At 42.4% G+C, this 13,419-nt stretch overlaps 1 protein-coding gene across 1 annotated transcript in view; it reads right to left on the reverse strand.

Annotated features, from left to right (window-relative positions):
- Positions 1-2,699: 2,699 nt before the first annotated feature.
- Positions 2,700-13,419, reverse strand: part of LOC105545214 (chromosome unknown open reading frame, human CXorf58) — a 27,975-nt gene continuing 17,255 nt past the window's right edge. Inside the window, exons 6-7 of the mRNA XM_011988037.1 lie at positions 10,830-10,961; positions 2,700-2,933 (exon numbers count right to left, since the gene is read on the reverse strand). Coding sequence (XP_011843427.1) covers positions 2,700-2,933; positions 10,830-10,961 — 366 coding nt within the window. The remainder of the gene's footprint in view (positions 2,934-10,829; positions 10,962-13,419) is intronic.

Raw genomic sequence — 13,419 nt, forward strand, 5'->3', positions numbered from 1 at the left:
GAGGCGGGTGGATCACGAGGTCAGGAGATCGAGACCATCCTGGCTAACACGGTGAAACCCCGTCTCTACCGAAAATACAAAAAATTAGCCAGGCGTGGAGGCGGGCGCCTGTAGTCCCAGCTACTTGGGAGGCTGAGGCAGGAGAATGGCGTGAACCCGGGAGGCAGAGCTTGCAGTGAGCAGAGATCACGCCACTGCACTCCAGCCTGGGTGACAGAGCGAGACTCCGTCTCAAAAAAAAAAAAAAAAAAAAAAAGTATTACATTTCATAATGGTTGGACAGACAAGCTGTTTTTGTCAGTGCTGGGATCAGATGCTATGCCCCCTGTCCTTACTATTATAAGGCACATAGACTCAACTTTCAACTGCCAGCATCTGCATCACTCAGTCTGAAAACTTTCTTTGAAAAGAAAAGCCCGCCGGCGCGGTAGCTCACGCCTGTAATCCCAGGACTTTGGGAGGCCGAGGCGGGCGGATCATCTGAGTTCAGGAGTTAGAGACCAACCTGATCAGCATGGAGAAACCCTGTCTCTATTAAAAATACAAAATTAGCCAGGCGTGGTGGCGCATGCCTGTAATCCCAGCTACTCAGGAAGACTGAGGCGGGAGAATCACTTGAACCTGGGAGGCAGAGGTTGTGGTGAGCTGAGATCGCACCATTGCACTCCAGCCTGGGCAACAAGAGCGAAACTCGGTCTAAAAAAAAAAGAAAGAAAAGAAAAAAGCCCATGTGCAGGGAAGGTCAAAAGTGCCTGAGAATTAATATGTCCCTTCCTAAGCAACCCTTAACCAATGACTGATGGGTGTTGATGTATCAATACTGTAATTCCCTTGTCCCTTGTGGGATAATTCTAAGTTGCATGTTCTACATTGAATCTCACATTCCCAGGGGGGATTAAGCTCCAGTTACCCACAGTGGTAACTTGCTTGCTAACACACACTGTTTTGGCTGCCTTCCACTTTTCTACCCTCTCCCTTCAGTTGTTCCTGAGATCACCTCCCAAATCTCTGTCTCAGGGTTTGCTTCTGGGAGATGCTAAACTACAACTGCATTCAAAGATGGCTTTATGAAAGTATTTTTTCTTTTCAATTGATTAATAATTCGGCTACTTATTTGGCTCTGAAATGACTTATTCTTGGATACTCAGTAGGATAAATCCAAATAGCAGGGAGATTGGAGTTATATATGGTGGCAGAGAAAATTACATCATTTATTTGACCTTGGTGGTAATAGGGTTAAATTCTATACTCAGTGCTCATATGGATGAGTTAGAGAAAATCTATTTCATGACAGACTGTGCCCTAAACCAGGCCATCTGTCTGGCAAATGTATAGCCTTGATCATAAAATATATGGGTTAAATTATGTTATTGGGTCAGAATCACTCATCTCTACTCCTGAAAAAAAAACCCAGCGTGTTTTCTTGACAGTGGGTCATCAGTGTCTTCTTCAGGCACAAAGGGAGTATTTTTCATTTTAATTATAAGAGTGTGAAAATAGATTACCAGTAGGTCCTCTTACATATTATTATCTCTTTCTTCTTTTAAGTAAGCAGCTAATTTGTAAATAAGATGGGCTAAGTGAGGCTTAGTAATGGAAAGAGAAAAGGAATATAATGGGAGCGGTTATATTCTGTCCATGTTGTTTCAGATCATAATACATCTATTTTGCTACAACATCCATTTCTACAATGTGAACTGGCTCACATGCTATTGGTAAAAAGGGGAATGACGTCACTCTAATTTATATGCAATTTATCTTAGGCAAGGGGAGCCAGAGTAGCAAGAATAGAATTATAACCTTCAGCAAAAAAAGGAAAAAGCCCTTAGTTCTGTGCTGCATGGGCAAGGGTAGCCCTTTTGGCTGTATTCATGAAAACAAAAATGAGCACCCGCATCAAGTGCTGCCTTCCCAGAGAGGCACACCCCACCCCCAACTCACCCTCGCTGCCCTTCACCCTACTCCTCCCCTACCCCCACTCCGGCCTTGGATGGCTCCTGGTTCTTGGCAGATCGCACTGCCTCTCATGTCCACTTAAAAGGCAACCATGCAGCCAGGCACTGTGGCTCACACTTGTAATCCCAGCACTGTTGGAGGCTGAGGTGGGCGGATCACAAGATCAGGAGTTCGAGACCAGCCTGGCCAATATGGTGAAAACCAGTCTCTACTAAAAATACAAAAATTAGCCGGGCATGCTGGCGGGCCCCTGTAATACCAGCTACTCGGGAGGCTGAGGCAGGAGAATCGCTTGAACCCGGGAGTCGGAGGTTGCAGTGAGCCGAGATTGCGCCATTGCACTCTAGCCTGGGGAACAGAGTGAGACTCCATCTCAAAAAACAACAACAAAAAAAGGCAACCACGCTGGCCCAGGGTCCCACTTCCATGTGCACTGTCTCCATGCCCACTGACTGCTCTAATGAAAGAGTTGCCAGCATCTCCACTCGATGGTTGTTCATTTTTTATATTTTCTGTGGCAGCCTCCAGCTACACTGAGTTGCCTGTCTGGTGGTACAAGTCATCTCCCCAAGTACAAATTGTCCTTTTTGTTGGTGCTGTGTTTACAAAGTTGCATATGTTTTGAGCAATCTGCCCCAACTCTATTTTTCCCATATATCCTATTATCTTTAGTGAGCTATCTGGCAGAATGTGAACATTTTCAGATATACCCCTAGTATTGTAACCCCAGTGAAGAATCTGTTTTACCTGTTTTCAGAAACAATCCGTAGCTGGTGCTTATGGATCTCTTGCGTTACTGGTCTCTGTAATAGAAACTTCATTTCATTTCGTAGACGGTTTGAGATTACTCCAGACTCTGAATAATGAACTATGTCATACATTAGCATTGTCCTGGGAATACTTTCAAGATTTAATTTGCGCCAGCTGTTATTTCTGCCGCCAGAAAATGCAGGGGCCTCATCGAAAAAACTGCGATACTGTGAGGAAAAAACAATTAAGAACGATTAGTTGGCCAGGTGTGGTGGCTCACACCTGTAATCCCACAACTTTGGGAGGCTGAGGTGGGTGGATCACCTGAAGTCAGGAGTTCCAGACCAGCCTGGCCAACATGGTGAAAACCTATCTCTACTAAAAATACAAAAGTTAGCCAGGCATGGTGGCATGCACCTGTAGTTCCAGCTACTTGGGAGGCTGAGGCAGCAGAATTGCTTGAACCCGGGAGGCGGAGGTTGTGGTGAGCCAAGATCGCGCCACTGCACTCCAGCCTGGGTGACAGAGTGACTCCATCTCAATTAAAAAAAAAAAAGAAAGAAAAAGAAAAAGAGAAACAAGAATGAATAGTTGGCCAGGTGCGGTGGCTCACACCTGTAAGCCCAGGACTTTGGCAGGCTGAGGCCGTTGGGTCACTTGAGGTCGGGAGTTCGAGACCAGCCTGGCCAACATGGTGAAACCCGATAGCATCAAGAGATATACCTAATGTAAATGACGAGTCAATGAGTGCAGCACACCAACATGGCACGTGTATACATACGTAACAAACCTGCATGTTGTGCACATGTACCCTAGAACTTAAAGTATAATAATAAAAAAAATCCAAAAATTAGCCAGGCCTGGTGGCGCATATCTGTAGTCCCAGCTACTTGGGAGGCTGAGGCAGGAGGATCACCTGAGCCCAGGAGGCAGAGGTTGCAGTGAGCCAAGACTGCACCACTGCACTCCAGCTGGGGTGACAGAGTAAGACCCTGTCTCAAAAAAAAAAAAAAATTGATTGGTTGTGGGCGCTCTAAATGTTTTTAGACATATTTCTCATGGTTCTATTCAAATGTTGCTTCATCCAAAAGGTGTTCTTTGATCCCATCTCTGAACTTTATTGGGATCTCTCTTCTATGACTCTTATTACTGACTACTCAATGTTTTAGTCATCTGTGTATGACTTAGCTCCCTTATTGGAAGGCAGGAGCTATGCTACACATTATCATGCACATAGTATCATACTCACTAAATATTTATTTAATGCATCAAAATTTTTATGGCAAATATAACTCAGATAAGTTAAACTCAGATGGGCCTAAAAATTAATGATAATAGCTATGTGTTCTGCATACCTGGTAGAGCTTGTTCATGACATGCTTGGGTTGAGAGGACTTTTTTTTTTTTGAGACAGGGTCTCATTCTGTCATCCAGGCTGGAGTGCAGTGACATGATCATGGCTAGCAGCCTCAACCTCCCGGGTTCCAGTGATCCTCCTGAGTAGCTGGGACTACAGTTACATGCCACCATGTCTGGCTTTTTTTTTTTACTGAGACGGAGTTTCGCTCCTGTTGCCCAGGCTAGAGAGCAGTGACTCGATCTCGGCTCACAGCAACCTCTGCCTCCCAGGTTCAAGTGATTCTCCTGCCTCAGCTTCCCAAGTAGCTGGGATTACAGGTGCACGCCACCACACCCAGCTATTTTTTTGTATTTTTAGTAGAGACGGGGTTTCGCCACGTTGGCCAGGCTGGTCTCGAACTCCTGACCTCAGGTGATCCACTCACCTCAGCCTCCCAAAGTGCTGAGATTACAGGTGTGAGCCACCATGCCTGGCCAATTTTTTAATTTTTGTAGAGATAGGGTCTCACTATGTTGCCCAGGTTGTTGAGAGGACTTTTGCACAAACCTTTTTAGAAATATGAGTACATCTCTAGTATGAAGTGGAGAATTTCACTATTTTCATTTAGAGTATTTGTAGAAATCCCACTTTTCTTTTTTTCCAATTTAAAATGATATCAAATTAGGAATTAAAAATACCAAATATATATCATCAATTTAACATTATAATTGTGCATTTAAGAGCCAGGGATAGGGCAGGAGAAGTTACAGTGCTAGGAAACAGAATAACAACAAGGCCTTTAGGGTATATTACACAGTCACATTCATGCTTTCAAGCACACACACACAGATGCACATATGCATACACTCTCAACACACACCCTCACACTCACATATACACATACACACTCGCACACATACACACACACAGGCAATCCTATTTTTGCACCATTTCATCTTTTTTTTCCCTTTTCTGGAGAATGGGGTCTCGCTACTGCCCAGGCAGGTCTCAAACTCCTGGGCTCAAGCGATCCTCCGGCCTCTGCCTCCCCAAGTGCTAGGATTACAGACATGAGCCACCGCACCCGGCCTTTTCAAACTTTTTTTTTTTGAGATGGAGTCTTGCTTTATCACCCAGTCTGGAGTGCAGTGACGTAATCTCGGCTCACTGCAACCTCCGCCTCCTGGGTTCAAGCGATTCCCCTGCCTCAGCCTCCCCAGTAGCTGGGATTATAGGCGTGTGCCACCAGGCCCGGCTAATTTTTGTATTTTTAGTAGAGACAGGGTTTCACCATGTTGGCCAGGCTGGTCTCGAACTCCTGACCTCAGGTGATCCACCCACCTCAGCCTCTCAAAGTGCTGGGATTACAGGCATGAGCCACCATGCCCGGCCTCCTGTTGCTAGCTCTTCAGCTCAAAGATCACAATATAAATGACAGATGTTCATCATGATTAGTGACAAATCATGTCATAGCTTCCAAAGTCAATCAGTGACTGGTCACTGTGAATCTGTTATTCATTTCACACACAAACAGCAAAGTATACAGTTGTGTTGCCTTTTTGTCTCCCAGTGATAAACCCATGTGACATTTTACAAAAATGGAAAATCAAAAGAGGGAATTGGCCATCAAAGAAACAAAAAGTGGTACCACTTGAAGTGAAATTGGAATCAACCGTACATGGAGTTCCAGAATAGGTGACTGTGGGGATGCTGACACTGCCATCATTCAAGACGTTGCAGATCTACAGCTAAAGGAACTTGGTGAGGATGAACTTATCAACATAAATGAGGAAAGTGGCTGTGATAAAAGGATGAAGCTTTCCCAGTGGAAATGATGCTGGCCAAAAAAAAACTTCATACTGAAGGAACTCTGAGATATTTTGCAACATTTAAAGCGCAAAGAATAAAATGTTGGCAGCTGATCCAAATTTTAAAAGGAATATGACAATACACCAAGACATAGAAAAGATGCTTATAAGTGGTACTAGAAGAACAAGAAGGCAAGCACTATTTAAAGTACTCTTGGTAAGTTTTTTTTTTTTCACAGCTTTATTGAGGTTCACATACCATACAATCCACCATTTAAAGTGTACAATTCAATGGTTTCCAGTATATTCACAGTTGGTAAGATATTTTATGAAGAAACAAAACACTTTGTCTGTGTTTCTAATGTTTTAAATTATAGTGTACTAAATGTGTTGGGTTTTTTCCTTCCATTTTCCTACGTATTTATAAGAGACAGCAAAAGAGTTTTTAATGTTTTGATAAAGAAGATTTTTTTTTTTAGAGATGGGGTCTCACTATGTTGCCCAGGCTACCCTCAAACTCCCAGACCTAAGTGATCCTCTTGCCTCAGCCTCCCGAGTAGCTGGGACTACAGACAAACATTTTGAAAAGTCACAGGACAATCACAATTTTCCCCCCAGATATTAAGTTTGTTTTGCATGGTTTCAATTTGCTGGTCATTTTTATGGTCCTGCAATGACATGCAAAGTAAGACTGTGTATTTTTTTTTTCCTCAGTGAAGTTGCAAAATGGGTAAATATCATAGCTCTGTCAATCATCTGCGCAGTCACTTAGCAGATCTGTCTGTGACCTCAGGCAAGTTTTTTTGAGGCTTGTTAAACTTCATTTTTCTCTTTTGTAAAAAAAGGTCACATAATTTACAAACTTGAAGATGAAAGAAGATAATATGCATGTAAAGAGATAAAGACAGTGCCACACCCGTATAAGGACTCAACAAACGTCAACAATGATCTTATCCCTCTCTTCCAATATGTCTATCTGGGCACTCCTCTCTCTGACACTAATCCTTGACATGTTCACAATCTGAAAGTATGTGGTCTTTGTCCTTAGCAAAGATAGTTGCCATCCCTGGCTCTATTTATTTCCTGGTTCACTTCCCTAAACTCATAGGCTAAGACTCTAAAAGAAAAACATAATTGGGAGTCTCTAAGGCATTGCATTAATTTCATGCTTCACACTGAAGCAAATGAGTGAATAGTTAAGACTGTATACAGACATACCTCAGAGATATTGCGGGTCCAGTTGCAGACCACAGTAATAAAGTGAATACTGCAAATAGAGTCATGCTAATTTTTTGGTTTCCCAGTGCGTATAAAAGTTATGTCTACATTATACTGTAGTTTGTTAAGTGTGTAACAGCATTATTTCAAAAAAATGTACATACTTTAATTCAAAAATACTTTGTTGTGGCTGGGCACAATGGCTGATGCCTGTAATGCCAGAACTTACAGAGGAAGAGCTGACAGGATCACTTGTGTCCAGAAGTTTGAGACCCGCCTGGCAAACATAGCAAGGCCCCATCTCCACAACAAGAAAAAAAAAATACTTTATTGCTAAAAAATGCTAATGATCATCTGAGCCTTCAGTGAGTCCTATTCTTTTTGCTGGTGGAGAGCCTTGCCTTGATGTGGATGGCTGCTGACTGATCAGGGTACTGGTTACTGAAGGTTGGGGTGGATGTGGCTTTTTTTTTTTTTTTGAGACAGGGTCTCACTCTGTCGCCCAGGCTGGAGTGCAGTGGTGCAATCATGGCTAAAGCAATCCTCCCACATCAGCTTCCTGAGTAGCTGGGACCATAGGGGCATACTACCATACCTGGCTAATTTTGGGGGGGTAATTTTTGTAGAGACAGGGTCTCCCTATATTGCCCAGGCTGGTCTCAAACTGTCTTCAAGAGATCCTCCCATCTCAGCCTTCCAAAGTACTGGGATTACAGCCATGAGCCACCGTGCCCAGCTCATGAATGTTCTCAATAGCATCTAGAATGGTGAATCTTTTCTGGATTTTTAAAATTTACTTTACCTAGATCCATCAGAGGAATCATTGTCTATGGCAGCTATAGCCTTATGAAATGTATTTCTTAAATAGTAAGACTTGAAAGTTGAAATTACTCCTTGATCCATGGGCTGTAGAATGGATGTTGTATTAGCAGGCATGAAGATATTCATCTTCTTGTACAGCTCCATCAGAGCTCCTGGGTGACCAGGTGCCTTGTCAATGAGCTGTAATACTTTGAAAGGAATCTTTTTTTTTTTTTTTTGATCTGAGCAGTAGGTTTCAACAGGGGGCTTAAAATATTCAGTAAACCATGCTGTAAATATATGTGCTGTCGTCCAGGCTTTGTTATTCCATTTATAGAGCACAGGCTATATAATTACTCTATACAGAGTAGATTTAGCATAATTCCTTTTCTTTTCTTTTTTCTTTTTTTTTTTTTTTGAGACAGAGTCTTGTTCTGTTGCCCAGCCTGGAGTGCAGTGGTGCAATCTTAGCTCACTGCAACCTCCACCTCCCGGGCTCAAGCAATTCTCCTGTCTCAGCCTCCTGAGTAGCTGGGACTACAGGCATGTGCCGCCATGCCCGGCTAATTTTTGTATTTTTAGTAGAGACGGGTGTCACCATATTGGCCAGGCTAGTCTCGAGCTCCTGACCTCAAGTCATCTGCCCGCCTTGGCCTCCCAAAGTGCTGGGATTATAGGCCTGAGCCACTGTGCCCGGCCAGATTTAGCATAATTCTTAAGGGCCCTAAAATTTTCAGAATGGTAAATGAGAACTGACTTTAATAAGTTAAAGTTACCATCTGCATCAGCCCCTAACAAGAGACTCAGCCTGTCCTTTGAAGCCATTGACTTCTCCTCTCTAGCTGTGAAAGCCCAAGAGGGCACCTTCCAACAGTATAAGGCTGTTTTGTCTACATTGAAAATCTGTTGTTTAGTGCAGCCACCTTCAACAATTATCTTAGCGAGATCTCCTGGATAACTTGCTGCAGCTTCTCCATCCGCACTTGCTGCTTCACCATGCACTTTTATGTTATAAAGATGGCTTCTTTCCCTAAACTTCATGAACCAACCTCTGCTAGCTTCCAAAGTTTCTTCTGCAGCTTCCTCACCTCTCTGATCCTTCACAGAACTGAAGAGAGCAAAGGCCTTGCTCTGGATTAGGCTTTGGTTTAAGAGAATGTTGTGGCTGGTTTAATCTTCTATCCAGACCACTAACACTTTCTCCCTATCAGCAATACGGCTGTATTGCTTTCTTATCATTTATGTATTTGCTAGAGTAGCACTTTCAATTTCCTTCATAAATTTTTCCTTTGCATTGACAACACGTTTAACTCTTTGGTGCAAAGGTGTAGCTTTTGGCCTATCTCAGCTTTTGACATGCCTTCCTCACTAAGTTTCGTCATTTCTAGCTTTTGATTTAAAGTGAGAGGCGCGTGACTCTTTCACTTGAACACTTAGAGGCCATTGTAGGATTATTAATTGGCCTAATTTCAATATTGTTGTGTCTCAGAAAATAGAGAGACAAGAGGGGAGAGAGAGAGAGATAATGGAATGGCTGGTTGGTAGAGCAGTCAGAACACACACATTTATTGGTTAAGTTTGCCATCTTATATGGGTTCAGTTTGTGGTACCCCAAAACAATTACAATAGTGACATCAAAGATCACTGATCACAGATCACCATAACAGATATAATAATAATGAAAACATTTGAAATATTGCAAGAGTGACCAAAACGTGACACAGAGACACAAAGCAAGCACATGTTATTGGAAAAAAGGCACCGATAGATTTGCTTGATGCAGGTTTGCCACAAACCTTCCATTTGTGAAAACACAGTATCGGCTAGGTGCAGTGGCTCACGCCTGTAATCCCAGCACTTTGGGAGGCTGTGACGGGCGGATCACCGGAGGTCAGGAGTTCAAGACCAGCCTGGCCAATATGGTGAAATCCCGTTTCTACTAAAAATACAAAAAAATTAGCTGGGCATGGTGGTGCACGCCTGTAATCCCAGCTACTTGGGAGGCTGAGGCAGGAGAATTGCTTGAACCTGGGAGGCAGAGGTTGCAGTGAGCTGAGATTGCACCACTGCACTCCAGCCTGGACGAAAAGAGCGAAACTCCGTCTCAAAAAAAAAAAAAAAAAAAAGGTATGCAACTCAACTCAATGGTTTTTGGTATATTCACAATGTTGTGCAACTATTACCACGTCCTATGAATATTTCAGAATATTTCCATCACCCCAAAAGAACCCCCAAATTCCTTAGCTATCACCCTCCCTACATACAAAAAGCCATATATCACATGATTTCCTTTATATGAAATATTCGGATTAGGCAAATCCATAGAGACAGAAGGCAGAGTGGTAGTTTACGGGGCTGGAATGATGCAGGAATGGAGCGTGACTGCTTACTGGATGCAGGGTTTCCTTTTGGGATAATGAAAAGGTTCTGGAACTAGATGGTGGTGATGCTTGCACAACCCTGTGAATGTACTTAATGCCCCTGAATTGTACACTTTAAAATGGTCAATTTTATGATGACAACACATGGACACATAGAGGGGAAAAACACACACTGGGGCTTACCAGAGGGTGGAGGGTGGGAGGAGGGAGAGGATCAGGAAAAATAACTAATGGGTACTAGGCCTAATACTTGGGTGACAAAATAATCTGAACAACAAACTCCCTTGACACAAGTTTACCTACATACAATAACAAACTTGCACATGCACCCCTGAACTTAAAATAAAAGTTGAATTTAAAAAAATTTAAAAAGGAAGTTCTAGTGCTTGGGTATCCAAAAATAAGTTTCATTCTATAGAATATATTTGAAAAATAAAATAAAACATAATAAAATAGTAAATTTTATATTGTGTTATATTTTACCATAATAAAAAAGTATGATTCTTTCTTCTTGGAGGACAGAGTTAGGAAGACTTGCTTGGTTTGTTTTTCAACATCTAAATCTAAATTCCTTACTTGTATATAATCTTGCATGGTGACAACATCCATTATATCAGTTACTTTGGACTTTGGGAAAATACGCTCATCTTCCACAATTATACGGTGAAATTTCCTTTCCCCCATTAGTTTGCAAGCATCAACCACTGCCTGTAAAGAGAATAGAAAACAGGCTTTAAAAATAGTAGAACAGCATTCATTATCAGCACACCCTTTACATATTTCTTCTGACAAATACATCAAATATTGTTCCTTTCTTCTAGCAGCTTGCTATTCAATAGAAAAGTTGCATTTGCAAAGAGATCATATAGGGATTATTAAACCACTTAAAATTATTTCCATAGCCTTATCTACATAGCTTTTTTTTTTTTTGAAATGGAGTGTTGCTTTGTCACCTAGGCTGGAGAACAGTGGCGCCATCTCGGCTCACTGCAACCTCCGCCTCCTGGGGTTCAAGAGATTCTCCCGCCTCCACCTCCGGAGTAGCTGGGACTACAGGCGCCTGCCACCACACCTGGCTAATTTTTTGTATTTTTAGTAGAGACGGGGTTTCACCGTGTTAGCCAGGATGGTATCCATCTCCTGACCTCGTGATCTGCTCGCCTCGGCCTCCCAAAGTGCTGGGATTACAGGTATGAGCCACCACACCAGGCCATCTACATAGTTTTCAAATGCAGCTAGAGGAATTGCTGAGTCCAGAATCCTCAGAGAACATAGTTTTAAAACAGCTGGTTTTTCCCATTAAAAGACTTTTAATCCTTTTATTTTAAAAAGCAAAACAAACCTATAACATCATTTGTGCTGTCAATGCAGAGAAAACTTATCTGGTGATTCAATGAGTTATCGTAGGAACTGCAATGAAAGGTGTCAACTGGTACCACCTCTCTTTTATGTATTTATACACTGCCAGTAAGTGGAAACATGTATGTTTCAGATTGTTTAAGCCTCCCTCCCTTCAGACTTCATTCTCAGCAGCTAAAAAGTAGCAAATAAAGGGGTTTTCTTTTCTCTTCCAAATGTCAACATTTTATGCTCAAGGAAAGCACCTGAGAGGTCAGAGACAGAAGAATCACAGAATACATGGAAGCTCAAATCCTGTTGGGCCCTACTTACACCATACCCTTCCACATATAAGTATCCTGTGCTAAGAGCTATACATAGACTGTGAGTAGAGACTTAAGTACTTTGCACCCCCCCCATAAGTATATGCTGACTCTTCTAACATATATTTATATTACAGATCTGTACTTCTGGCCACAAAGGGTATGTTTATATGGAGGAAGGATAGCACAAAAGAAAATTCAGGGTGGGCATGGTGGCTCACACCTATAATTCCAGCACTTTGGGAGGCCGAGGCAGGTGGATCACCTGAGGTCAGGGGGTCGAGACCAACCTGGCCAACATGGTGAAACCCCGTCTCTACTAAAAATACAAAACTTAGCCGGGCGTGGTGGCAGGCACTTATAATCTCAGCTACTCAGGAGGCTGAGGCAGGAGAATCGCTTGAATCCGGGAGGTGGAGGTTGCAGTGAGCAGAGATCGCACCACTGTACTCCAGCGTAGGGGACACAGCAAGACTCCGTCTCAAAAAAAAAAAAAAAAAAAGAAAGAAAAAGAAAAAGAAAAGAAAAGAAAATTCAAATATCTTTTGATTCCAGATAAGTTTCTTTTTTCCTTTGCATGTCAGAATGTGGTATTTGTGAAAGTATGGGAACTCTGTGTTATAATGTTGATACAAGGCCTAAAAGAGTGGTTGAGGCCAGGCACGGTGGCTCATACCTGTAATCCCAGCACTTTGGAAGGCCGAGGCAGGTGGATCACCTGAGGTCAAAAGTTCGAGATCAGCCTGGCAAACATGGCAAAACCCTGTTTCAACTAAAAATACAAAAATTAGCCTAGCGTGGTGGCGTGTGCCTGTAAACCCAGCTACTCAGGAGGCTGAGGCAGGAGGATCCCTTAAACCTGAGAGGCGGAGGTTGCAGTGAGCTGAGATCATGCCACTGCACTCTAGCCTGGGTGACAGGGCGAGATGCTGTCTCAAAAAAAAAAAAAAAAAAAAAAGGAAAAAAGAAAAGAAAAAGAAAAAAGAAAGAGTGGTTGAGACAGGATCAAAACTGAGAATCATTGTTCTTTTTACTTAACACACAACAGCAAGCTATAATGCATTTTCTATTCCAATTCTCACTTTTATTATTCAGACTATTCCTTTATTTATTTTTTTAAATTCCAGAGCTTAGAATATCACAGACACATGCAGAAAACGAAAAAGGAAGAAAACATTCAAATGGTTGAATGGTTGAAGTTTTATTCCTAATGTATAGAACTGAAGAGACAAACAGTTTAGTGAAAATGTGACATGGAGCTTTCCTTTAGGTAGATCATTTTTGCTTTATATTTCATTAATTTCTTTATACATTACACAACTAAAGAAAACATAGGCTGGGTGTAGTAGCTCACGCTTGTAATCCCAGCACTCTGGGAGGCCGAAGGGGGTGGATCACCTGAGGTCAGGAGTTTGATTCCAGCCTGGCCAACATGGTGAAACCCTGTCTCTACTAAAAAATACCAAAACTAGTAGGGCGAGCTGGTGAGCACCTGTAATCCCAGC

Source organism: Mandrillus leucophaeus, unplaced genomic scaffold (assembly GCF_000951045.1).
Source record: "Mandrillus leucophaeus isolate KB7577 unplaced genomic scaffold, Mleu.le_1.0 Scaffold321, whole genome shotgun sequence".
NCBI lineage: Eukaryota > Metazoa > Chordata > Mammalia > Primates > Cercopithecidae > Mandrillus > Mandrillus leucophaeus.